This window comes from Thamnophis elegans, chromosome 7 (assembly GCF_009769535.1).
Source record: "Thamnophis elegans isolate rThaEle1 chromosome 7, rThaEle1.pri, whole genome shotgun sequence".
Taxonomy (NCBI): domain Eukaryota; kingdom Metazoa; phylum Chordata; class Lepidosauria; order Squamata; family Colubridae; genus Thamnophis; species Thamnophis elegans.
In genome coordinates this window covers 14,792,634-14,819,534 of record NC_045547.1, presented here as the reverse complement: position 1 = coordinate 14,819,534, position 26,901 = coordinate 14,792,634, and the positions used below count along the sequence as shown (strand labels likewise).

Genomic DNA, 26,901 nt, shown 5'->3' with positions numbered 1-26,901 from the left:
AACTCCACCACTGCAGTGATACACTTTAACAACTTTCTTTACAAGAAAGGTCATAGCATTGGCAAAATTCACTTAACAACTGTTTCACTTAATGTGAACTTTTGGGGTCAACTGTGGCCATAAGTTGAGGACTATCTGTATTGCCATTCACATTTTAATCTCAGCAAAATTTTGTCCTTGCAGAAGCAAGATGTCCTTGTTCTTCTTGTTCTCTTCAGAAAAGAGAACGTGTCTCTGAGGTAAAATGAACCAAACAGACACGATGGGTTTGTAATCCCTCCACGGAATGTTTACTATGTGTAGGAAAATGGATGGAGAAATTTAAAGAGAGTCAAATGCTAGCAGAAAGTGAGTAGATGAGGAATTCCTGTTTGTCAGTAGAAGCAAAACTGGCTGGGTATCAGAGCATGAGAGCTGGGAATACCAGGAAAAGCCTAAAAGTTGAATGCAGCAGGAATGGGGTACTTAAGGCTGTGGGATAAAACAAAACAGAGATAGGGTCATGAATGAATGGGTGAAGAATGAATGTAGACGGAACACAAATCCGTGTGAAAGGGGTGTGTTGATATGGCTTGGCCACACGGTAAGAATGAATGAGAACTGAATTGCAAAACAAACACATGAAGGAAGAATGTATGGGTCGAGAGGAAGGAGAAACAGAATCATGGCTGGATAGAGTTGGCGAGGTCTTCAAAACAAAAGAATCTTGGAAAATAAAAGGCAATGTTTCGAGGTACAGCATGAAATCAAGGATGGGATGAGTTACAAAGATAAGAAAATATGGAGAGGGGGAATTCATTTTCCTATATATTGGATTTAAGTGTACCACTTTTCCTTTTCCTTATTTCATGCCTTTCTTTCCCTTTGCTTGCTATTTATTATTTCTTCCCTGTATTTTGGATTAAATTGCTTATCCAAACAAGGGAACTGCATGATGGTTATGTATGTATGAATGTAAATTGACTTTCACAGGACGGAATAAATTGGGTATTCTTGCTTGATTTTAACTAATACTTGCCATAGTCAGCAGATTCTGGGGAGGGGGGGCAGGGTAACACACATTTTCTCAGTTCCAACCTCCATGCAAAATGCATATTGTATATATGATGTAACAGTGGTCTGTCTCTTTTTTGAGGTTTAATTTTTAATTAGGCTTAATTAAAGGCTTAAATGGTGGGACGTGGTTGCTCAGTGGCTAAGATGCTGAGTTTGTCGATCAGAAGGTCGGCAGTTCAAATCCCTAGCATTGCGTAATGGAGTGAGCTCCCGTTACTTGTCCCAGCTTCTGCCAACCTAGTAGTTTGAAAGCATGTAAAAATGCAAATAGAAAAATAGGAACCACCTTTAGTGGGAAGTAACGGTGTTCCGTGCGCCTTTGGCATTTAGTCATGCCTGCCATATGACCATGGAGATGTCTTCGGACAGCGCTGGCTCTTCGGCTTAGAAACGGAGATGGGCACCGCCCCTAGAGCCGGAAATGACTAGCATGCATGTGCAGGGGAACCTTTACCTTTACTAAAGGCTTAAATACATTAATTAAATCCTTTTGAGAAGAGAGGGAAAATGTATATTTGCGAATTAGCAGTTTGCCATCATATGCAATGGTCCAATCTCTGTAAATTATAGAAGGTTCAATAAGAAAACTCAAGGGTCACATGTCTTCTGGAAGACATGTGTTGTCCACCTTGTATATAAATCAAGTAACTGAGATTCAATAGGCAAAAACATGGAAGACTTTCATTTGCAGCAGGCCCTTGAATCACTTTCTACTTCTATTTTTGCCCCTTAACCCATCAAACAATAACTCCTGAGCCTACCCATGCTTACTACATATATAATGTACATATTGCTTCTAAGTAAAATCTCCCATTCTGTGACTTAATGTATCATTTTGTGTTTGTACATGGGATGGGTACAAAATTAGCTTTGATCTGCATCGTAGCCAGAAATAAAATTATCAACTTTCTCCATGTTTAAACCATACACAGTTCCATTCGATCGTTTAGTTTTTATCAATCATTCTTAAAATAAGATGATGCAGTCTGGCCACGGAACTGGGAATGAAATCTGACTACAGCAATGCAGAATCCAGAATATTCAATAACCAGGTAGGGCTTAGAGTGAGGGTTGAAGCTGGCATGGTAGGACAGTCTTCAAAATGTGGTGCAGATGCCCTCCACATCCAAGGCTGAGAAACAGACAGCCAAAAATCCACTTTCACATAATAAATAAACATAAGACATTATGAAGGGCTTGGTTGCTTCTTCATTATTAGGTTTCCTAGTATCTGCAATTAAAACAACATATCTGTCCCAGCAGCCTTGACCTTGATTCCTCTTTTGGTATAGCCTGAATGCTGGTTGAATTTTGAAACAGATCTACTTCCATGCCCTGAATGAAGCTCTTTTATGAACAATACTCCTTATATTGAAAAAATAAAGAACTAATACATCTAAACCATTATAGTGAGTCAGAACCAGTGGTGCGATACGACCGGTACAACCCGGTATGGACGCACCGGTGCCTGCTGGGAGTACCAGCTACCGTTCCGGTACGGTCAGGGCCGGATTTAGATGAAAAGAGGCCCTAGGCTATTCCACTTATGAGGTCCTTTCACCTCCCATTTTTAAGTTTCTAAATTACATGAGAGACAATAAAATACATCATTACTGTGATATATCAATATATATCAATATATATAGCTGGCCTCCCGACAGAGGGTGGCTCTGCTCTGCGGCAAAGGCAGCAAGGCCAGCCGCCTCCCCTGCTGCGCTCAGCTGCCCGGCTCGGCCCCCTTGCCCTCACCTGCCTGGCCGCTGGTGGGCTCCGCATCGACGGGGCGGCTACTGGGAGCGGCCCCACTTCTCGCCCAACTGCCGGTGCCGGGAACGTGAGCGGGCTTCCCAACTGCCGCGGCGCTGGAACGATCTTAACCAATACATTTTTATGTTTGTTTATTAATCATATGCGTAGAATTTCTCCTTATTTTCAGTTCAGTGGTTTAGTGTTCACTGTTTTTAGAATAGTGTAATTTTAATTTTGCTAACAATTTGAATGTAGGCACCTCTTGATCTTGAGGCCCTAGGCTGAAGCCTAGTTAGCCTATAGGAAAATCCGGCAATGGGTACGGTGCTCCAGAGGGCCCACCCATCCGCCAGCTCTCCTTACCTGTATTGGGGCTTTCATGCATGTAGCGTACGGCCCCTGCGCAATGCTCTGCCAGGCAGCTTGAGCATTGTGAGCGGTAAGTACGCATGCACGCGTGCACGTGGTGGATGCCCAGCCCCATTGCAACATACTGGTTTGCAATGGAATCCATAACCCACCACTGATCAGAACAGTAATTCTCCTAGTCCAATAATATTGATCCTGAATGGCAATGACTACCAAGAGTTTTAGATAGGTATACTGGAGATACATACCAAGGTCTGAACCTGTAATCTTCTGCATGTAAAATACATGCTTGAGCTGCAAGATACATATTTACAAAGAGATGCTGGTTGAATTCTCTGTCTCCACTCATTAATTCACTAAGAAGTTTCAATGGATGATTAACATATGGTCTTATCAGCCAACCCAACTTCACATTTTTTTATACTGTAGGGTCATAGTAAGGATAAGGTAAGGCACCCTGACTAATTAGGGAACACATTGTGCAAAAGTTAAGTACTTTGGTTAAAACAAATTCAACATAATGTTTGCTCCACTGAAGCACTATGATGGTTTCTAGATTAAAAGAATAGGCCCTGATGGAATAAACATGCAGAACAAGTATTCCATCTTTCAAATTATGCAGATAGTGCTCCAAACCAGCTTTCTTCAATCTGTTGTATTTCAAATTGACCAGAGGTGGGTTGCAAATCCCGGTGCTAATGGTTTGCTCATGCTCACACAACGCTTCTGCACATGCGTCTGGGTGGGTGGGTGGAGCCTCCCGCCACCGCCACTACTGGTTCGGCCAATCCGGGCCAAACTGGGAGTAACCCACCTCTGAAATTGATGTGTACTAGCTACACATTCAGGGACTTGCAGTCCCAGCACATCTGGAAGAGGCAACTTGGGGAATGAAGAAGCAACATAATAGTGTAAATATGCTTGTAACCAATCAGAAATGTTTTCACCCACCTCTTATCAAATGCAGATACATCCTTCAGATTCTTGCGGTAGGTCTCCAGCAAAATCCACTTGGAGCAAGAATACACTTTTTTGGGATGAGAAGGCTTTGAAAACTTGAATTGAACAGTTTCTTTGCAGAAGGAGACGTAACAGTGAGGCAGGTAACTTATATTATATATCAGCCACTCAGGGCTCACCATAGCATAGTCGTGAATATGTAAAAGACCACCTGTTGGCAAGGAAGAAGCAAATGGACAAGACCATGGATTGGATTGCTTTGTCAAGACAAAGAAGTTATCTGTATCCAGTGCAATATAGTGATCTGACCGGTGTGGGTGAGGAAGCCTATAAGTGACTACCCTGTTTCCCTGAAAATAAGCCCTCCCCTGAAAATAAGCCCTCCTCGAAAATATTGCAACACAGCAGCAGCCACGAGGTGACCACGCTCGCCGCCTCCTGCACCTCAAAAATAATAAGACCTTCCTAAAAATAAGGCCGAGCGCTTATTTCGAGTCTTATTTTCAGTAAAACACGGTAGATGAATTGTCTCAAACACTAGAAAGCTAGGAAGAGGAATGCTGTTTAAAGACAATACAATACAATACAATAGCAGAGTTGGAAGGGACCTTGGAGGTCTTCTAGTCCAACCCCCTGCCTAGGCAGGAAACCCTATACCATTTCAGACAGATGGCTATCCAACATCTTCTTAAAGACTTGCAGTGTTGGGGTATTCACAACTTCTGGAGGCAAGAAATTCCACTGGTTAATTGTTCTAACTGTCAGGAAATTTCTCCTTAGTTCTAAGTTGCTTCTCTCCTTCATTAGTTTCTACCCATTGCTTCTTGTCCTGCCCTCAGGTGCTTTGGAGGATAGTTTGACTCCCTCTTCTTTGTGGCAGCCCCTGAGATATTGGAACACTGCTATCATGTCTCCCCTAGTCCTTCTTTTCATTTAACTAGACATACCCAGTTCCTGTACCCGTTCTTTATATGTTTTAGCCTCCAGTCCCCTCATCATCTTTGTTGCCCTTCTCTACACTCTTTCTAGAGTCTTCACATCTTTTCTACATCGTGGTGACCAAAACTTAATGCAGTATCCCAAGTGTGGCCTTACCAAGGCATTATAAAGTGGTATTAACACTTCACGTGATCTTGATTCTATCCCTCTGTTTATGAAGCCTAGAACTGTGTTGGCTTTTTTGGCAGCTGCTGCACATGGCTGGCTCATATTTAAATGGTTGTCCACTAGGACTCCAAGATCCCTTTCACAATTATTACTACTGAGCGAGGTACCACCTATACTGTACCTGTGCATTTCATTGTTGTTGCCTAAATGTAGAACCTTACTCTTTTCACCATTGAGTTTCATTTTATTAGATAATGCCCAATGTTCAAGTTTGTCAAGATCCTTCTGTATCTTGAACCTATCTTCTGGAGTGTTGGCTATTCCTGCCAGCTTGGTGTCATCTGCAAATTTGATGAGTTCCCCATTTATTCCCTCATCCAAATCATTGATGAAGATGTTTAAGAGTAATGGGCCTAAAACAGAGCCTTGGGGTACTCCACTGCATACCTCCCTCCATGAAGATGCAGTTCCATTGAGGACTACACGTTGAGTGCGGTTGGTCAGCCAGTTACGAATCCATCTGGTGGTGATGCTGTCTAACCCACATTCTTCTACTTTATCTAGTAGTAGGTTATGGTCTATCTTATCAAATTGGTCCTGTACAAATTGGCCCTGTATAAGTCTAAATTAAAATAGCAAACACAAACCCTAGCCAATAACACTGTGCAAAGGCTGTTTAGATTGCACCATTGTCCAAAAGATTTCATCTTTAGCAAACAAAGATTGTATTTATTTAAAATTAGCAATATTTGCATGTCTAACTGTAGGCAGTGAACAAATGATGGTGTGGGAACAGCTTTCACGGTGTTGAGCTATGATGGCGCAGTGGTTAGAGTGCAGTACTGCAGATGACTCCTGCTGTCGGCTGCCTGCAATTTGGCAGATCAAATCTCACCCGGCTCAAGGTTGACTCAGCCTTCCATCCTCCCGAAGTGGGTAAAATGAGAACCCAGATTGTTGGGGGCAGTGACATGCAGTCAGGTGAGGCAGGTGAGGCACAGCCTCACCGCTCTTGTCATGAAAAGAAAAAAATGTAAAAGGAAAAAGGCGAGTGCTGAGGTGAGGCTAGCAGCTGCTGCCTCACCGTGAATGACTGCCTAACTGTGGAAAAATGCCTCTTAAAAAGCGCCCTCTACTATGAGGCAGGAGACCTGCATGCCTCATCTAGTCTGACTTTTTAGGCATTTTATGATCGCTCAAGCAGAGTTAAACGAGGCTTAAAAGCCTAAAAAGTCCCGAGGTAGGTGAGGCACGCAGTTCTCCTGCCTCATAGTAGAGGGCGCTCGTTCTTCCTGTGACTCAGTGGCACCGCAGCTACCCTTCTTTCCTTTTTCTTCCCTTCTTGCTTGCGATACAGTGACAATAAAGGGGAAGCGCAGAGATGTACCTTCATCTCTTCATTGATTTCCCTTTTTACTGGATGAGCCAGCTTCCTGCTTCTTTTATTTTCTGGAGGTCTCACTTCTTTCTCCATTTCTGCCACTTTTTATTTTATTTTGTTTTATTTTTTTGTTTGGTGTGCATTCCTGTGTGTGTGTGTGTGTGTGTGTGTGTGTGTGTGTCGCGCATGCATGTGTGTATGTATCTACTTTGGTGGAGATGAAATGGCTGCTGGTATTATTTGGGAAAAAGCTTTCGGGGGAAGGTTGTGGAGAGGAAGGGAGAACGGGGACAGCTTTTAGTACTCATTTGTTTCCCTCTCTTTTCTCTCTTTCTCATTCTCTCCTTCCAGCTCTCTTTCATTTCTCTCTATCTATCTCTCTTTCTCCCCTTTTCTCCTTCATCTCTTTCTTGCGCGTGCAAGCAAAATACCCCGGGATCACAGTGGCGGGGACAGCAACTTCTTCCGCTGCCGCCACTGAGAAGTGAATACCTGGCTCCGCTGCGGAGAAGAGTCACTCTGTGCAGGAGACTCCTTAGTGCTAGACTCAGGTCAGCGCGAGCCGCGGTCCCCTTCATGTTGGCTCAGGAAGGAGAGGAATGGCACCGCGGCTCGCGCTGACCTGAGTCTAGTGCTAAGGAGTCTCCTGCACAGTGTGACTCTTCTCCGCAGCGCAGCCAGGTATTCACTTCCTAGTGGCGGCAGTGGAAGGAGTCGCTGTCCCCGCCACCGTGATCCCGGCCCAGAAAAGTATTTTGCTTGCATGAGATGAAAAGAAAAGGGGGGAGAGAAAGAGAGAGAGAGAGAGAGAAATGAAAGAGAGGGAAACAAATTAGAGAGAGAAGGGGGAGAGGGAGAGAGAAATGAAAGAGAGCTGAAGGGAGAGAATGAGAGAGAGAGAAAAGAGAGGGAAACAACTCAGGGGGAAAGAAAGGAAGAGAGAGGAAAAGAAAGAAAGAAAGAAACTTTCTCAGACTTATGACAAAAGCAATGGCAAGCTAGATCTCTTGCCAAGAAAACTATAGTTTGCCAGAAGGCATAAATTGGAAGCAAGCCTGATTTTTTAAAAAGAAAATAACAGAGATGGCAAAAAATGCATCTGAAAATGAGATTATTTATAATTTTGGATAACGTATTATATTGTCAAACTCAAAAGGCCTTTGATACTTAAATGTCATCATTATCATCATCTCTCTCTCTCCTCCCACACTCAGAGGGACTATCGTCCCTTGTGGAAAACACAACAAGAAACTCCTCGTCTTCTTGCTCCCCTCCCCAAATCTTTTTTGTTGTTGTTGTTGTTGGCCACTGGTGGTCACCGCATATAGTCCTTGGCGATATGCTCTTGCCCGCCACTCCTTCGAAACGCGCAAGGATGGGAAGAAACGGTGCGGATCCTTTTATTAAAACCCCCTGTATTACAAAGGCATTTTAATAAAAAGATTGTGATGTCAGTGCCTCACCAGCCTTAAACCTCACCGCACTTCACTGGTTGGGGGCAATATTTAAACTGCTTAGAGAGGGCTGTAAAAGCACTGCGAATCATTATATAAGTCTAAGTGCTATTGCTATTGCTATTGTCTCTTAAGACTTTATTTTCTTGATTTGTTTCTTTATATGTTGTGATCTCACTACAAGTTTACTGAAAACAGATTTTATGAAAGGCTTGGATAAAATGTATACAAAGGCAATCATGTTCCAAATCTGAGACAAGAATGCAAGAAAACCACTTTTTTTAAAACTACCATCACAAGTTCTGGTAACTCAAGCCAGGATATTTTTTTCAGGGTAAAATTTTTTAATGGAATTGAATGCTTTGGGAATTGACAAAAGGGGATGGATAGTATCTATTGAGATGCTGTAATAGTAGATCACTACATTGGGCTGGAGGTTAGGCACAGAGAAGTAGATTAGTTCTCCATTTTTTGTTTTGCATAATAAATTAACAACATGTAAATATTGAAAGAAAACATTCAGCATTTGAGTCCGTGGTTTGTACCTTAACTGGAATACTCAAACAAGCTGGGAAAATAATTTTACCTATAATTGTAAATAAAAAACCTGTCTGCAACTAATTTTAAGACTTCTTCTAAAAAACAAAAGCTTTAAAGTTGGAAAGAAGCAGATCATTTATAATAGTCGCCATTCCTTTACTTCGTAGAGTTTATTTTAGTCCACGCTCAACAATATAACCAACAAAATTATCTGCCTACTTAGTATGAGATTCATGGAGATGCTGAAGAAATCAGGAATGTTTTACCTTTGGGCATTTTTTTCAAGATGTCGAACACAGCACTTTTTTCAATTAATTCTTTGGCCTTGAAGAAATGCATAGCCGGTGGAAATAACCCAGTTTCCATAGCTGTCGCCATTTCTGCTTCTTTCAGTTTCATGAGCTTGCTGTTGAATTCCTCTTCCTCTGGTCGTAGGGTAAGGTTTCCACCTGTACGCCGGATTTTCTCCATCTCAAGTAGCATCTCCCGATCAGGCAATTGGAGGGTTACACAAAAGGAAACACAACTGAAAAAAAGGATCAGCCAACCTCCGAAACTCTGCACAACCACTTTCATTGCTACGGGGGCACACCTAAAAAACATGGACACAAATGCAAACAATTTTTTTAAAAATCTAAATTTTCTTAAGTATAGGAAACAACTGGAAAAGTCCGAGAGACCTGTTTTCAAAAACAGGTTCTCGGCTTGACACCGAAGGAACTTATGTTTTAGAGATTCAAATCTTAATTTAAGGGTTTGAGAAGTTCTCCAAGAGATTTTCCAGCCCACAATAATAATTTGCACAATAATAGTTTGACCAGGGGTGAAATTCAGAAGGTTCTGACAGGTTCTGGAGAACCGATAGAGGAAATTTTGAGTAGTTCGGAGAACCGGCAAATGCCACCTCTGGCTGGCCCCAGAGTGGGAGGGAGTGGGATTTTGCAGTATCCTTCCCCTGCTGCAGCCACCAAACCATGCGCACAGAACTGGTAGTAAAAAAAATGAATTTCACCACTGAGTTTACCCCTTTCTAACAAAGGGTCCTTAAAAGCTCACTTGGGGGACACCCCAGGGGTGGGTTGCTGCTGCCGGTTCGCTTCATGTGCGTTTTGCACGTGCACTACTCACACATGTGCATTCGATTGTAAATTGCTAAAAAATTGCTAAAAAATATTCCCCGGCGACTGGGGAAACCAGTTCGGGTGCATAGCAAACCTGGGTCGCTGCCGGTTCTGCGATCTAGGCCTAAATACCACTACCAGTGTGCCTGAACCAGTGCGAACCGGTAGCAACCCATCTCTCTCACACACACACACACACACACACACACACACACAGAGAGAGTTTACTTACTGATGATTTTTCCTTCCTTGGGCTTGGCAAAAGCTCTTTCACAAGCAAAAAGCCAGTGTTTCTCAATAACATATAGGTAGCCTGGCTGTGTGTGGAAACTAATCCTCCAACATAGGATGAAGTAGATCTACTAGAGTTTGCAATGCCTTTGTTGTTCCAGTCAGACCATAGATTTCCTCATCCCTCTTTAAATAAAGGAGGAAGCCATGAAAATGGTAATGAATTACAGAAAAGTACAATTGTCATGCTCACCTAAGCAAAAATTAGTATTATTCACGATGAGAAGTATGCATGCACGGAACTGGACTACATAAGAATTTATTGATCACCACCTCTCTGCCTCTCAGCTACGTTAGCATTAGTGCTTTAGGGCCTTGGACCCAATTCAGAACAAGGCGTCTTGATGCAATGGACATCTAGCAGTTCAGTTTTATAAAGGATAGTGGAAGTAAAAATTAGCTTTTTGAATGGACTGTGTTGAATAGGCTGCTTACAGATAGTCCTCGACTTACAACCACAACAGAGCCCAAATTTTCTGTTGCTAAGTCAGAAATTTGTGAAGTGAATTTTGTCCCATTTTACAACTTTTTTTGCCACGTTTTGTTAAGTGAATCATTGCAGTTGTTAAGTTAGTAACACGGTTGTTAAGTGAATCTGGCTTCCCCATTGACTTTGCTTGTCAGAAGGTCGCAAAAGGTGACCACATGACCCGGGACATCACAACTGTCACATGAAGCAGTTGTCAAGCATCCGAATGTAAATCACGTGACCAGGGGGATGCTGTATTGGTTGTAAGCATGAAAAATGGACATAAATCGCTTTTTTCAGTGCTGTTGTAACTTCAAATGGTCACTAAATTAATGTTGCAAGTTAAGGACTACCTATATTCAGATGCATATTACTACGGACGCAGTGACTCAGCTGAACTTGTCGATCAGAAAGGTCGGCAGTTCAGCAGTTCAAATCCCTAGCGTCACATAATGGAGTGAGCTCCCGTGACTTGTCCCAGCTTCTGCCAACCTAGCAATTCGAAAGCAGGTAAAAATGCAAGTAGAAAAAGAGGAACCACCTTTAGTGGAAAGGTAATAGTGCTCCGTGCACCTTTGTCATTTAGTCATGCTGGCCACATGACCAGGGAGATTTCTTTGGACAGCGCTGGCTCTTGGGCTTTGAAATGGAGATGAGCACCACCCCCTAGAGTTGGGAACAACTAGCACATATGTGCAAGGGGAACCTTTACCTTATTGATTTATTATTTTTAAGAACGTAGGAAAGGCTGATGTAAGCCCTTAACGGGCGAAATAGTAAGTTGAGTAGAGTAGAGGACAATCACATTTCTTACATTAGCAGAGCGAACATAGGCATCAGACAACAGGAAGCTGTGATGCCTATACAATTATTGCCCAATCATCTCAATCACAAAAAAAGTAGTAGAAGAAAAAAGATATTTCTAATGGAACTCAACAAATTTGCAGATGACACCAAGTTGGGGTGGGGGAGGACTACAATTTTGGAAGGTAGACTCAAGATTCAAAAGGATCTTGATAAGACTTGAGCATTAGGCCCTATCTAACAAGATGTAGTTCAGTGGTGAGGAAAGGAAGATCCTGCACTTAGGCTGGAAGAAACAAACGTACAGTACAGAATAGTCAGTACCCGACTCAACAGTAGTAGTAGTTAATTGTGTGAGAGAGAGCTACAGTACGTGTCCTACTGGATCACTACTTAAGCATGAGCCAGCAATGTGCTACAGCTGCCAAAAAAAGCCCATGCATTTCTAGGTTACATCAGTAAAGGGATAGCATCAAGATCACGAGAAGTGATAATGCTACTTTATACTGCACTAGTGAATCCACACCTGAAATACTGCGTACAGCTCTGGTCACCAGGATGCCGAGACCCTTGAAAGTGTGCAGAGATGATGATCAAGGCTGTGGAATAGAATGGGAATGGGAATGGGAAGGGAAGAGAGTAGAGTAGAGTAGAGTAGAGTAGAGTAGAGTAGAACAGAACAGAACAGAACAGAACAGAACAGAACAAGACATTGGAGGTCTTCTAGTCCAGCCCCCTGCTCAAGCAGAAGAACCTATACAATTTCAGATAAGTGGCTGTCTAGTTTCTTCTTAAAAACCTCCAATGATGGAGTGACCATGATTTCTGAAGGCAAGCTATTCCAATTGTCCTCACTGTTAGGACGTTTCTCCTTCATTCCAGGTTGCTTCTCTCTTTGGTTAGTTCCCAACCATTGTTTCTTATCTTGCCTTCTGGTGCTTTGTAAAATAATTTAATGCCCTCTTCTTTGTGGCAGCCCCTCAAATGCTGGAATATTGTTATCATGTCACCCCTCATTCTTTTCTTTAGACTAGCCGAACCCAGTTCCTGCAGCCATTCTTCATATGTTTTAGTCTCCAGGCCTTTGATCATCTTAGTTGCTCTTATCTGAACCTTTTACAAGATCTCAATGTCTGTATTGTATAATGTATAATTGTGTAATGGGCATTTGAGGGAGCTAGGTATGTCTAGCCTATTGAAGAGAAGGATTAGGGTGGACACAATACCTGTCTTCCAGTACAGACAGAGGAGAGTAGGGCTGACTTATTTTCCAAAGCACCAGAGGGCAGGACAAGATGAAATGGGTGGAAGTTGTTAAAAAGTGATCCAACCCAGGAGGAGACATAACCGAGGAATCCAAATAGACCAGAAGGATGCCATGAAACTCAAGGAGATCAAAGCCATGGCAGGAAGGATAGCAAATAGGACTAGATAAGCCTATTTCCTTTTTTTATTCTGCATTCCTCCTCCTCCTCCTCCTCCTCCTCCTCCTCCTCCTCCTCCTCCTCCTCCTCCTCCTCCTCCTCCTCCTCTACTGATACAGGCATCTTAACTTCTCCAAAAGGAGCTAACAATGAGCAGAAAAGCTTCCCCTTTGAAGCTGGGAAAGCCAGCCCTAGTTTTCTGCCCAGTTGCCATAGACAAGACCTCTGAAGATTCTTGTTCTGTAGGACAACTGAAATCATTTTTGCCTCCTTCCACTCTGACCCTGTTCTGTTGATCTTAACAATTGCTACCTGCTGGCATGCAACACAAGAGGGCCAGGGGGTTGAGCACAAAGGCCTCTTTCAGATGAGGGGTTTACCCTAAAGCAGCCAGGATTGGAGAAAGCAGAGTGAACAGTTCCCCCCCCCCAACCCAACCACTTTGCATTTCAATCAAAGCCAACAATCATTTTGCAATCCCCATTCTCTGCTGTTCTCTGCATTGTGGGACTTATATCCTACCTGCCCACCACTGCCCACCAGTAGCACATGAAAGGAAAAGGATACTCACGGAAGGAGAAACAGGATAAATCTTTTTCTCTTCACAGTAGTAATTTATGAGCACTTGGGGTGAAAGAATACGGATACAGATTAAGTGCCAACATACCTCACTTAATCTATAAACAGAGCATCTACAGGTAGTCCTCGACTTACGACCACCATTGAGCCCAACATTGGTTCTTAAGTGAGACATTTGTTAAGTGAGTTTTGCCCCATTTCATGACCTTCCTAACCACTGCAGTTGACAAGTTAGTAACCTGGTTGTTAAGTGAATCTGTCTTCCCGCATGGACTATGCTTGTCAGAAGGTCTCGAAATGTGGTCACATGATCTTGGGACCCAGCAACAGTCATATGTATGGACCAGTTGCCAAGTATATGAGATTTGATCACATGATCATGGGGATGCTGCAAAGGTCGTAACTGTGAAAAACCATCACAGTTGCCATTGTAACTTTGAACAGTCACTAAATGAATTGTTGTATATCAAGGACTACCTGTGCACACTAAAGCATGGTTTCTCAACCTTGGGAACTTTAGGAAAATATATGTGGATGTCAACTCCCCGAATTCCCCTGGCTGGCTGGTGAATTCTGGAAGTTAAAGTCCACAAATCTGGCTGAAGAATTTTTGGAGCTGAAGTTCACACATCTTCAAGTTGCCAAAGTTGAGAAACACGTCACCGGAGTAATGTTTCCTAACCAGTGCCTCTGAGATGTGTAGGAATGCAACTCCAATCACCCACAGCCAAAATGCCCCTGTTGTCTGGGAATTATGGGGGTTGTAACATACCATGATATCATCAATTTGGAATCCTGTACTAATGGAATAATTATTCTTTTCCTTTTCCTGATAAACTTGGAACTTTACAACAAACCATGGTTGTCTTGGCCTGAAGACATGATTATAATCTCACTTTGTAGTTTAAACAAGCTTTCCGATGGGAACTAATTCCACTCACCAGATCATTTCCCTTGATTTTTTTTTTAGCAATTTCTCCAGTCCTTTCACCAGGACAGTAAAACATTTTTCAGACCAGGAGATGTTAGACTGCAGATCAAGAAAAAAAAAGGCAAATACTAATCAAAGTCTTTAGGTAGTCATTAAATGCTGTTCCCAGTGAAATAACTTCACATGGTCCAATTGCCCGTTTATCTGATAAACAGACAACTTTATTATTTGCCTTTTTGAAACTGAATGGCAAATCAAGTACAATTTCTTATCCCCATCTTATATTTATCCCTTTATACCAGTCTTATGGTCGTAACCATAGGATGATCGTGCTAACTTCATGAATTAATACTACTTACCAGATACCTTTGGGTTAAATCTGCTTCTCTGATCACCAGTTCAAGGCCATAAGCGAAGTATGAAAATATGAATCCCTACAGTAAACACACAAAGAAAATTAAACAAACACATACAAACCCCAAAGCAGAAACCAAAAATGTAAAAGTGCCATTTAGGAAGTGAAAAAATGGTAATTTAAATTAGAATCATATCTCAAATCTTCTGGGAGACCTATCTTTTTAGAATAAGTTCTAAAGCAAACCAACATTATCTATTTAAATAAACAAAAGTTTGCTAATCCACCTTGTATCTCTTTAAAAGGTTACAGCAATCTGCCCTTGGCCTTTCATTAACTATACTGCTGGGTAGGATTATGCATGGTGAACAAGGAAACAGCTTTCTATTTGTATTTCACAACATATTCTTGAGTGCTGTTAAAAATCTCTTGCCTTTTGTTGCGACTCATTAATTTGGACATAGGTGAATGTTCTATTTGCCTAAAAAGAAAAACAAACCAAAGTATCTGCAATTGACACAATATTGGGAACAATAAGCCTTTTGAATAAATTTGTCAAATTTACATAGCAATCCTGCTTTATATATAACATGTTAGCCGGCTATAAAAGTCTGATAAGCAGGATGTGGCCAACACTTTTCAAATTAAAAGTAGACATGGGAATAAGAGAGGGTAGATGGGATTGGGGACACAAAGTGGAAGAAAAAACAAGTTTTTCCCAGTATCACCAGTATCAATAGTAACACAATACATCATAGTTAACCATATCTTGCTCAGCTTAGCCAACTTTCCAAGTTAATACGTTATACTACAAAGTGACTACACAGGCTTGGTTCACACAATATGCAAGGCTAAGGTAAAGGTAAAGGTAAAGGTTCCCCTCACACATATGTGCGAGGGGACTCAAGGGGGGGTGCTCATCTCTGTTTCGTAGCTGAAGAGCCAGCACTGTCCGAAGACGTCTCCGTGGTCATGTGGCTGGCATGACGAAACACTGAAGGCACACACAATGCTGTTACCTTCCCACCAAAGGTGGTCCCTATTTTTCTACTTGCATTTTACATGCTTTTGAATTGCTAGGTTGGCAGAAGCTGGTACAAGTAACGGGAGCTCACTCCGTTACAAGGCGCTAGGGATTTGAACGATCCAACTGCCGACCTGTCTGATCTCAGCATCTTAGCCACTGCGTCCTTTTTCTTTTTGAGTTGAGTGATATTTAAACTCTGGAAGTTAGGGACATTCTAAACAATTATATGCATGTACTGAAAAAAATCATTTGTTATTCAATTATTTACATTTAGAAAATGGGGGCAGTGGTTGCAGGAAACTACTTTTATTATAGCAATCTCATTGCATAGAAAGACAGTTGACTGGACTCCACACAGAAAACAAGGTAACTGATTGCTTGATTGATGAATTGATAAAAATGCTATGACCACAAAGGAACCTAACCCCGAATTCTCTCTAGGGGCAAAGATTCAGTATTTGCTGATTTAGTATTTACAGAAACTTTATGGAACATATTACCTGCCGTGAATGAGAATTTACTGCATGCTCTTTGGCTGGTCACTCAGAGAGCTGGAACTTGAATTCATCTGTAGAGCTGCAATTGCTGTTTTAGGGAATCTTTATTTTATTTATTTGAATTTATTAGTAGCCCAACTCCATTGTATTTTGCAATACACTCTTTTGCCTATCACACAATGAGGAATATGGAGAAGAATAAATGTCTTCCATTGAAATTAGGTGAGTAAGTTAAGGATCACACTAGCACTTGATCTTCAAATTTGATCTTAAGCTTAAGTCAATTGAGCAAATTCCATGTTTTAGTACTTTGCTTTTCTGTGGCAATCTAGTATCAAAGAGATCAATTATAGTAGATGCATATAGTTAAAGTGCAACATCACACAACTACAGTGACTTGTGACAGCAGTTGCAACAGTTCCAGTTGTAGTTGTTAGGCAAAGCTCATTTGGTCACCCCTTCCCTGGTCACTTGATTGCCACTTGCAACCTTCTGCTGGGTCTCCCACTAACTGCTTGTCAGGAGCCATGGGAGTCGAGGCAACCGTCATAATTGTGAACCAGTATCCAAGTTCTTGAATCCCAATCATGTGACTGCAGGAACACTGCGATGGCCACAGCAAGGAAGTTGCATAGTTCAGCACTGTTGTAATTTTGAATGGTTGCTGAACGAGTAATCACTGAAAAAGGATTACCGTACCTGTACTCATTGCAACATCAGCTAGTCAAAGTGAAAAGTTGATTAGCTTGGAATGATAGAAGTGGCACCATTCTCCCAAATCTAAACCAAGGGGTGCATTTTTAAGCATGACCAACTCATTTGACCAAGGTACTTGAATGAACAGAAAACAAAATTTGATTTAGAGAATCTCAAAGATCATTGCTAACCAAAAAATGATGTGATCTGCCTGTTTGCACAAGCAGGGTCTTGTGTTCCTCCTGCAAACAACTATCATGGGGCATGCCTGTGCATTTGGACCACACATAGAATATGGGCACACCGTGTTCATCACGCAAGGTTATAAATTAACTGCCTATTGAGCTTAATCTCTTACAATCCCCCAAATTATAAATAGGCTGAACAGCTGACTCAACATAACATCTCAAAGCACAGACACACACACAACCACCCTACCAATCTAAACAGGATTACAATTACCAAAGCGTGTGTGAATGTCAAGTGTTGGATCTTTACCTCCTCCAGCAAAGCAAGAATATATTTATTCTTGCAAAAGACACCTCAGATATTTGATGAGCCCTACCAGAGGCAAAAGGCTCCCCCCCCCACACACAAACACACCCTGGGTTTTTTGAGGATTATTCCCCAAGTGAAGACTGCGTTCTCTGTTTGCCTGGCTGTACTATGGTTACAAGCCTGAAAGGTACTGCCTGAGAAAGCTTCTGGATCTCCTTCCTCCTGCGGCCAGCTGCTTTTTTCAGTCTGTTGGGCCACCCTTAACAGCAGAGCAGCTACTGTAAACAACTTCCACCTGCTCCCACTTCCAAACCCGTCTCCTCTACAGATCAGCTGCATTTCTCCAAATGTGCTCCCCACTGCTCTTTTTCTCCTGCTGCAGTTTCCTTATTTCTAACTGCAAGAATCTGTGAGAATCTGGTCCAGGAGTAAGCAATTCGTTTCTGTTCAAGGTGATGGTGCAGGGTCTTTCTATTGGCAGGGTATTAACCTGGTTATCCACAGAGGGTTATTGACTGAATCCGGAGTAAATGTTCACATGAGACATTGAACTATGCACATGGGCTACAACATGATAATTTATTCAGCTTCAAATTAGCCAACTCCTTGTTAGCAAACACAGCCCTGGTTTGCAAACAATAACTCACTTTGGATCTGGTGGTATTTCATGCCTTTGACCTCCAATTCAAAAGTTCAGAACCAAAGATGGATGAAATGGGAGAAACTTTGAAATTCTGACTAGCTATTGTTGGAAGAAATGTCCTTCTGGGTTCAGTTCCAAGTGGGGGAAAAGACACTGGAAACATGGAGGCTGCTTGGAAAGATGGTTTAATGGTAGGCGGGTTCACATGGCTTGAGTTCCTGAATAGAAAAGGGGAGGGGGGTCACATGCTTCCAGATGTTGAGTAAAGAAGAAAAGAGAGCGAGATGCTGAAAGTTCCTGGATTTATACTCTCTGTTTGGCCCCACATCTCTGTTTCCTGTTCCTGTGTAAGAAATGTATTCTGATTGGTTGTCAGACTCCCATGGGACCATGCAGGGGCACCTCTCTAGGCTGTGTTTTGAGTCCAGGTTTAGTTGAGTTCCCAGATGCCATGTGGTGAGTTTCTGTAGAAGGCTAATCCTATCTTTGTTATGTAGAGTAAACTAGCTCAGGGCGCCTAATGGCCTATTGAGAAAGGTGGGGGCTATTAAGAGTGAGTCTCCTGCCTAAAAACATGTTTCTCCATTTCTGATCTAGAGAAATATAATATTCTGTCTTTTCAATATTTCCCAGGATATTTCATTTTTCTACAAGAGGGGCGGGTGCTAACTTCCTACACCATTGAATAGGGGAATTCCAGGCTTAGTTTGCGATACTGGGTGTACCTAGATACACCCATGTTACACCTATCCTCCGTGAGCTGCGCTGGCTCCCTATTGGTCTCCGAACACACTTCAAGATGCTGGTTATTACCTTTAAAGCCCTACATGGCCTAGGACCTGGATATCTCCGTGACCGCCTCCTGCAACATACCTCCCAGCGCCCAATAAGATCGCACAGGGTGGGCCTTCTCCGGGTGATTGACCTTCAGCCCCACCAAGATCGAGTGTATGTTGTTATCCTTTTTTAATTCGTTCTGTCTTATATTTTAATATTTTTAATATCTTCTCTTTTAAACTGTTTTTTATGTAAGCCGCCCGGAATCCTCTGGGATTGGGCGGCATACAAATCTATTAAAATTGCAAATTGCAAATTGCAAATTGCAAATTTTTTTATCTGAAAGGGCCATCATGACTTTAATGAAAATTGGAAATTTATATAAATTACAGCATCTCACTAAATATGGTGAATAGATCTTGAAACCACAATTAAAGAGTTAAATGCAGCAGAGATAAAATGATGCAACATGCATGCTTTTAGCTTCAAAGCCAAAGATGGTTAGATCAATGCCTGCCTGTAATTGGAGGGAACCAGGTTTACAATCCTCTCCCTGGTCACTGGAACTCCCAGTCTACACCACAAGGTTGTTATGGAGATGAACATCAAAGTACATTGGGGACGGATATAATATTTGTAACAAACAGGAGTCCACGTGTAGCCTAGGATCAGTAGCTTTTGAATTAGTTTTAAAGATACAAAGAATACATTGTGCTGGATAATTGTGCTGGTAGCCTTCAAAAATATATCCATTGGACAATAATTGGCTGCCTATAGAAAAGTTCCCAAATTAAATTATAGGAAAAAATAATTACCAAAATTAACATAAAATAATTCCTTCGGTGTTTTAAAAAACAGACTAAATCTATGAAATAAATCAACTGGATTCTTCACAAGCATCTATAAAAAGAGGAAGTAGTTTTAAGTAAAGTTACCTTATTCAAGGCAACTATAAAAGTATTAAAGCACTGGATAACTTTTCCTTTTAACATAGTGTTCCATAAACAGAGACCCCAGGGAGGCAAAAACACAATTGCATCACACAGCCATGATATAATCACACCAATGCCCTAAAGCTTGTTTCCGTGCCAAGCTTGTGTGTGTGTTTTTTAATGTGTTTAGTTTTATGACTTTTATTGTGCTTTTTATCTTATTTTTTAATTGGGTGTTATAATTGGCTGTATAAATGTTTTAAATAAATAAATGACATGCTCCTCCCGTCCTTATTTATGCTTCCAGATTTGTAGACAGTGATCAGTAGAGCTTTCTTTTTATCATGTTTATTTTATTGATTATTATATGCCATCAATTGCTGTTTGACTGTTAGCAACCATAAAGATCCGTGATGGTGAACTTATGGCACCCGTGCCAGAGGTGGCATGCAGAGTCCTCTCTGTGGGCACATGCGCCATCGGCAGCTGCTCTTCTGGTGTCAGGCGTGCCTCCATCAATAGCCAAGAAAGAGAACTCCCAACTCCATTGTTCGTGGAATTTAAGATACTTCTACTGGTTATAAAAAGATAGCAGAGAAGAAAAGCAAGATCTGAGCCCAAAAGGAGCGAACATGTATATATCAAACAATTACCCAGCACTCTCCCCCCAATTACCCCACCCCAATGTCCAATCTGCAACTCCCTAAGGTGTCATGTAGGGGTGCATCTTCAAAAAGCCTCATCAAGTTGGTATGCGAGACGGTTGGCCTTGACCAAGTCCAAACACAGGCCATCAGCATGCGCAGAAGATGGTGAGAACAAAACTCCTGTCTATATAACTCCTCCAGTACCATAAGATTCCTTTCCCAAATACCATAGCCCCCATCCTCCCCGTTTCTATGGCAGCCGATAGCAATCAAGCGAAGCAGAAGCTGACATCTGGTTTCCGGAGAATGCATATGTGCTGGCTAGTTGGTCTTCATGTGCACGAAGACCAGCTGGCTGGTGCGCAGGTGCCCATAGAGAGGGCTCTGCGTGCCATCTCTAGCACGCGTGCCATAGATTCGCCATCATGGGTATAGGTCAGTGGTGGGTTTCAAAATTTTTTAGAACCTCTTCTGTAGGTGTGGCCTGCTTTGTGGGAGTGGCTTGCTGGCCATGTAATTGGGTGGGAGTGGCTTGTAGGCCATGTGACCAGGTGGGAGTGGCTTGCCGGACATGTGACTGGGTGGACGTGGCCAACTTGTAAAATGTGGTGAAACTCACTTAACTCACTTTGCTTGCTTAGCAACCAAAATGTTGGGTCAGAAACTCTGGCATTTGAAGTCTTAAATCTATCAAGTTAGAAGAGCCTTGCACCCCTTAACCCTTTAGAAAAAAAAACAGGGGTGTTCAAACTTGACAGCTTTAAGACTTGTGGACTTCAACTCCCAGAATTCCTCCTCCAGTCATGATGGCTCAGGAACTCTGGCATTGAAGTGTGCAAGTCTTAAAGCTGTCAAGTTACAAGACTCTTGCACCCCTAGCCCTTTAGAAAAAAAAACCCCAGGGGTATCTAAACTTCACAGCTTTAAGACTTGTGAACTTCAACTTCTAGAATTCCTCTTCTCGCTCTTCATGCAGACGGGCGGGTGGAGGGAGCTGGAACCAGTTCTAAACGGCACTGTGGATTTGTGGAACCTCTTCTATAGAAGAGGTTAGAACTGGCAGGAACCCACCCCTGGTATAGGTGGTACCTGGCACAATAGTAGTAACTGTGAGAGGGATCTTGAAGTCCTAATGGACAATGACTTAAATAGGAGCCAGCAGTGTGCTGCAGCTGCCAAAAAAAGCCAACACAGTTTTAGCAGTGGTGAAATTCATTTTTTTTACTACCGGTTCTGTGGGCGTGGCAGGGAAAGGATACTGCAAAATCTCCATTCCCTCCCCACTCTGGGGCCAGCCAGAGGTGATATTTGCCGGTTCTCTGAACTACTCAAAATTTCCACTACCGGTTCTCTGGAACTTGTCCGAACCTGCTAAATTTCACCCCTGAGTTTTAGGCTGCATTGAGTTTCCAGCACTCTGGCATGTATGCATGCACACATGTTCCAGTTTGGGCACTCGGTGCCAAAACGGTTCGCCATCACTAATATAGAGTAGATAAAGATTTTCTCCACGAGCATCACTTCCTAGCCTGGTCCTTTAGATCTTCCAATGATGAAGCCATTGCCACTGTAACTCAGTCCATCTACCTTGCTGATGGTTGTCTCCTTCTTCTCTTTTCCTTCTACCTTTCCCAGAATTAGAACTTTCCCCAGAGAACTTGGACCCGAAGTAGGATTGGCTGGTCATTTGTGCCATGAGTGAGAACTCAGGGTTGATTTATTCAACGATCCATTGGTTTGTTTTCTTAGCAGTCCAAGAATTCCCAGGGGTCTGCTCCAACACCAAGGTTCAAAAGAATCAATACTCATTCTATTCTGGTTTATTTGTGTAAAATACATTTAATATGAACAGCTTCCTATTTGCTGTTTTTAAAGGGTTAAAAATGATAATATTCTGTGTTCTGAGGGGTTGCACTGTTGTGTCATCAAATGAGTATTAGTGATGGAGAAGGTAAGACCACTAGAAAGAGTTTTGAATGCTTAATAGCTGGACAAACTGCCAGTCTGATCAGCAGATTAATTATCCTTGATCCCAATGTGTTCAGGAATCCTACAGCAAATAATTAGACTTCAGTTCATGAAAATAATCTCTGAGAGAAGCTAATAAAGCAGAATGAGAGCAGGTTCAACCTAAAAATCCATGTTCTCTGGGTAAAATAGCATTTTACACTACAAACATTTACTAGTTTTCCATATGAACGGGATAAAATAACAGGAATTATACTTTGGGTGGAACTGAGAAGACACACGTAATCCTCGATTTACAACAGTTCATTTAGTGACCATTCAAAGTTATGGCACTGAAAAAAGTTTTTCACACTTATGATCCTAGCAGCATCTCCATGGTCATGTGATCAAAATTCCGATGCTTGACAACTGACTCACATTTATGACGGTTGCAGTGTCCAGAGTCATGCAATCATCTTTTATGACCTTTTATCAGCAACGTCAATGGGGAAGCCAGATTCACTTAACAACCGTGTTACTAATGGCAACAATTCACTTAACGGTGTCAAGCAAGGTTGTAAAATGGTGCAAAACTCGCTTAACAAATGCCTCACTTAGCAACAGAAATGTTGGGGTCAATTGTGGTTGCAAGTCGAGAACTATTTGTATATTGGCGTTGCCTGACAATTCCCAAGAAAGCTTGAAAAAATAAAGCTAATGATGGAAACGCACAGCACAGGACTGCCCTTTCTTCCTAGGGCCCCTTTTTCCCCAACTGAATTTTTTATTTTTATGTGTCGGGCAGATCTTTCAAGTAATTCTGAGTAGGAGTTTCATGGAAGCAAATGGCTTTTGCACTCGGTAACATCTTTGAAATGGCACATTCATCGTCTCATCTGCACAAGGCTAAAAGGGATTAGCCCACATAAACTTGACACTTCCCTGTCAGTCAGCCAAATGATGACCTTGCATGGATGTGGGCTTTTGGTCTCCAAAGGGAGCAATTAATGTGATGCACCAGCCTCTCCGAATGTGACAAGACGGCTTGTTCCCAGGGGCTGAGAGCAGTGAAACATTCAATTGCTTTTAGTTGCTCTAATAGGAATTAAATTTTCAAAGTCATTTCCAAACCGAAGTAACTGTGAGGTCTTTTGGTGCTCTCTCAGCCTGATGGTTTTCTTGCAGATGTTTCATTACCAAAGTAGGTAATATCATCAGTGCTAGAAAGGAGTAGTGTCTGTTCTTGTTTTATATACTAGTGACTTTTCTAGTCAGGTTGATGGGATTAGATTGATTAGATTACTAAATTTGCTGTTTGTTTACATTGGTAGTTCCTTGATTGGAACATTGTTTACTTCTGGATTGTTGGTCTAGTATTAATCTCATATGGGTGTTGGTGCGAGTGGGAAGATATTTTAGTCTGTTTCCTTTTTGACTTTTTGAGGGTCTCTTTTGAGTAGTACGTAAGTATTATTTATCTCTATGTGCTTGACTGCCAGGCTTCTTCTAGGAATTCTTTGGTGGTTTTTATGGACTTGGCTTGATCTAAGATGCTCAGTTTCCCAATTAAAATGGTCAAATCTAACCATGCGTTGTGAAATTAAGAGGTTTTTATCATATCTTCTGACAGCTAGTTGTTATTAATGGGTGCCAAACCCAAATAAACAGAAGATGACTTGGTTTCAGAGGATGAAATGACTGACCCATTTCTAAGAAGAAACAAAGCCACCTGTATTGTTACTAACTAGGGTTTGTTAAAACTGGACTGCAAACTGAACAATCACCAGATGGTGGCAAAGACTTAGGAAGGGTTTTTTTTGGTATGTGTTACCATTTGTGGTCATCCAGAGTTGTACATCAAAAAAATGTTGCATTAAAGACCACGCAGTCAAGCTGATTTTCCTATTGGGCTTGGTCAGGCTTTTATTTATTCTTATTTGGCCCATTATTGATAAACAATAGCTGTTATATTGGACGTTTGTGAAGCTTATTCTCAAGTAAGTGGGCTCAACATTACAGTCTTTACTCATTTTAATCCTTTACCTAGGAAAAAAAAGAGAGAGAAATCCAGCATTTTTCAGTCTTCCCTTTGTTTGAATTACAACAGATACAAGGGGATACCAGATAATTATTTGAGAATATTCTGCCTGTGAATCCACACTGAGGAAGTCACCTCAAAAGAGGCTGAATGGGCATTTCTTTCCTGCCCTTGGGGAATTGGTAAGAAGAAATCCTTTCCAAGCTGTCACCTTCTCCCATCCTTCAAATCATGTGCCTTACCATTCAGACAAATTGGCCTGCAGGGATTATGGTGATGGGCAGAGGTGGGGTAGGTGGAGGTATAAGAGAAGAGCCCTAAAATCCATCCTTGTTGTAGCATTTAGGCCCAGGAAAAGAAAAACTAAATTCACATTAATATGAGCTGGTTTTGTGCTTAGAAGTGCCATTTGGAATTCATTCACGAAGCCCCCGCCCCCATCTAGAAACACAATTTCTAATTTGGTATGGGGACAGATTTTCCTTTGGGTTGGATCCAAAGGCCTGTGGGCAACATCACAATAATGATGGGCTATATGTAATAAGCTCTCTCTAATTGTTTTGTAAGGAAATGTGGCATACAGAGTTTGGCACGGCAGTTGAGGTGCTGGCCTAGAAAGCAGGAAACTATGAGTTCTAAACCCATTTTAGACATGAAAGCTGCCTGGGTAACCTTGGGCTAGTGTCACCTCACAGGGTTGTTGTTGTGGAGAAAAAGATGAGCAGGAAAAATTATTATGTATATTTGCTGTCTTGAGTTACTTATTTATATACAGTATATATAAAAGCCAAATACCACTCACTCAACATGAAATCTCCAGAAGCGTAAAGCCTACAAACTTTGGCACGTATACTCCTCTTGGCTTCTAGGGGGTCGCTAAGAAAGAATTTTTCAAAATGACCATTAGATCATTAGTATTTCTTATACAGTAATTAACACTCTCTGATGCTAAGGAGTTCTACTCCCCCTCCCCACCTAAAAGAACTCTGTTCCAACTGTCACTTGCTTTATATTATCATGCTCTGATGCTTAGGAGTTAGACATTCTACTCCACCTCCCTATCTGAAAAGAACTTTGTTGCAACTGCCAGTTGCCTCACATTCCGTTACCTCAGTTCAATCTGGTAGATGTTCCACTCCTTCACTCAGGAGTGGCCTGGGGCTCGTTATAAGTACTAAACGTCGGTACCTCACCAAAATGTCTATGCCTTCCACCTATGAAACTGCTTCTGGACTCAAGGCGGCAGAAGCGATAGTCCCTTATTTGTTTCAATCACCGACCACAGCTGAGTCAACAGAGTGAACCAGAGTGAATTGGATTTCTCCTGCATTGCCCGATCACAATTGGTTTCATTGCGAAGCACAGGTATCCAGCAGTACGTAATAAAGGCAGGATCAAAATAATAGGAATATAGGCATAGGAAGACTGAGGGTTGTTCTTTAGACCAGGGAAAATTGATGTCAATGGTCCTGCTCAGCCAAGAAATGGCCAGTTGCAATGGCCTACCTTAGTGTATTATACAGTTCCGTGGCAAGATTTGCCACAAGAGTCACCTTGTAATGGCATAAGGGAAGGACCTTAAGTGACAGCCAAAGAAAAGGATCAGATCAGGGACAGAATAGTTTGCAGCTGAATAGTGGGTGGGGCATGTAATGGTACGTGAGAAAGCTCTTGAATAACAGAATTGGAAGGAACCTCAGAGGTCTTGTAGTCCCTGCTCAAGAACGAGACTCTATACCATGTCAGACAAAAGGCTGTCCAATTTCTTCTTAAAAATTTCCCAGTGATGGAGCATCCACAACTTCTGGAGGCAAGCTGTTTTACTAGTCAATTGTTCTCATTGTCAGGAAATTTCTCCTTAGTTCTAAGTTGAGTCTCTCACTGATAAGTTTCCATCCTTGCTTCTTGTCCTGCCTTCCTTCAGGTGCTTTGGAAAATAGGTTGACCACCTCTTCTTTGGCAGCCCCTCAAATATTGGAACACTGCTATAATATCACCCCTGGTCCTTCTTTTCACTAGATTAGGCACACCCAATTTCTGCAACTGTTCTTCATGTTTATTTTAGCCTCCAGCCCCCTAATCATCTTTGCAGCTCTTCTCTGCACCTTTTCTAGAGTCCCAACATCTTTTTTATATTGTGGTGGCCAAAACTGGAAAGTTGTGGTAAAGAAATACGCCTAGGGCAGGAGTGTCAAAGTTGCGATGACACATTGTTGTCATGTGATGTAATTTTGCCCCCATTTGCTAGTGTGCTGCACGACGCATCTAACCCGTAGACCACAAGTTTTACATCCCTGGCCTAGAGAATCTCTCTCTCTATAAAATCAAAATACCACTCATGTATCATCATGAAATCTCCAGAACCATAAAGGCTACAAACTTGAAATTTGGCATGTTTGTTCCTCTTGGCTTCTAGGTGCTCACTAAGAAAGGATTTTTTGAAATGATCATCAGATCATTAGTATTTCTTAGATTATTATTAACACGCTCTGATGCTAAGGAGTTAGATGTTCTACTCCCCCACCCCACCTGAAAAGAATTCTGTCCAACTGCCACTTGGGTGTGGCCTGGGTGTGATACAACCAGCCTGCGGGTTGGGAATTTAGACA

General features: G+C 41.9%; 1 protein-coding gene across 1 annotated transcript in view; it reads right to left on the bottom strand.

Annotated features, from left to right (window-relative positions):
- ADA2 (adenosine deaminase 2) overlaps positions 1–9,192 on the bottom strand; it is a 30,770-nt gene extending 21,578 nt beyond the window's left edge. Inside the window, exons 1-2 of the mRNA XM_032221104.1 lie at positions 8,883–9,192; positions 4,126–4,345 (exon numbers count right to left, since the gene is read on the bottom strand). Coding sequence (XP_032076995.1) covers positions 4,126–4,345; positions 8,883–9,192 — 530 coding nt within the window. The remainder of the gene's footprint in view (positions 1–4,125; positions 4,346–8,882) is intronic.
- Positions 9,193–26,901: the final 17,709 nt, after the last annotated feature.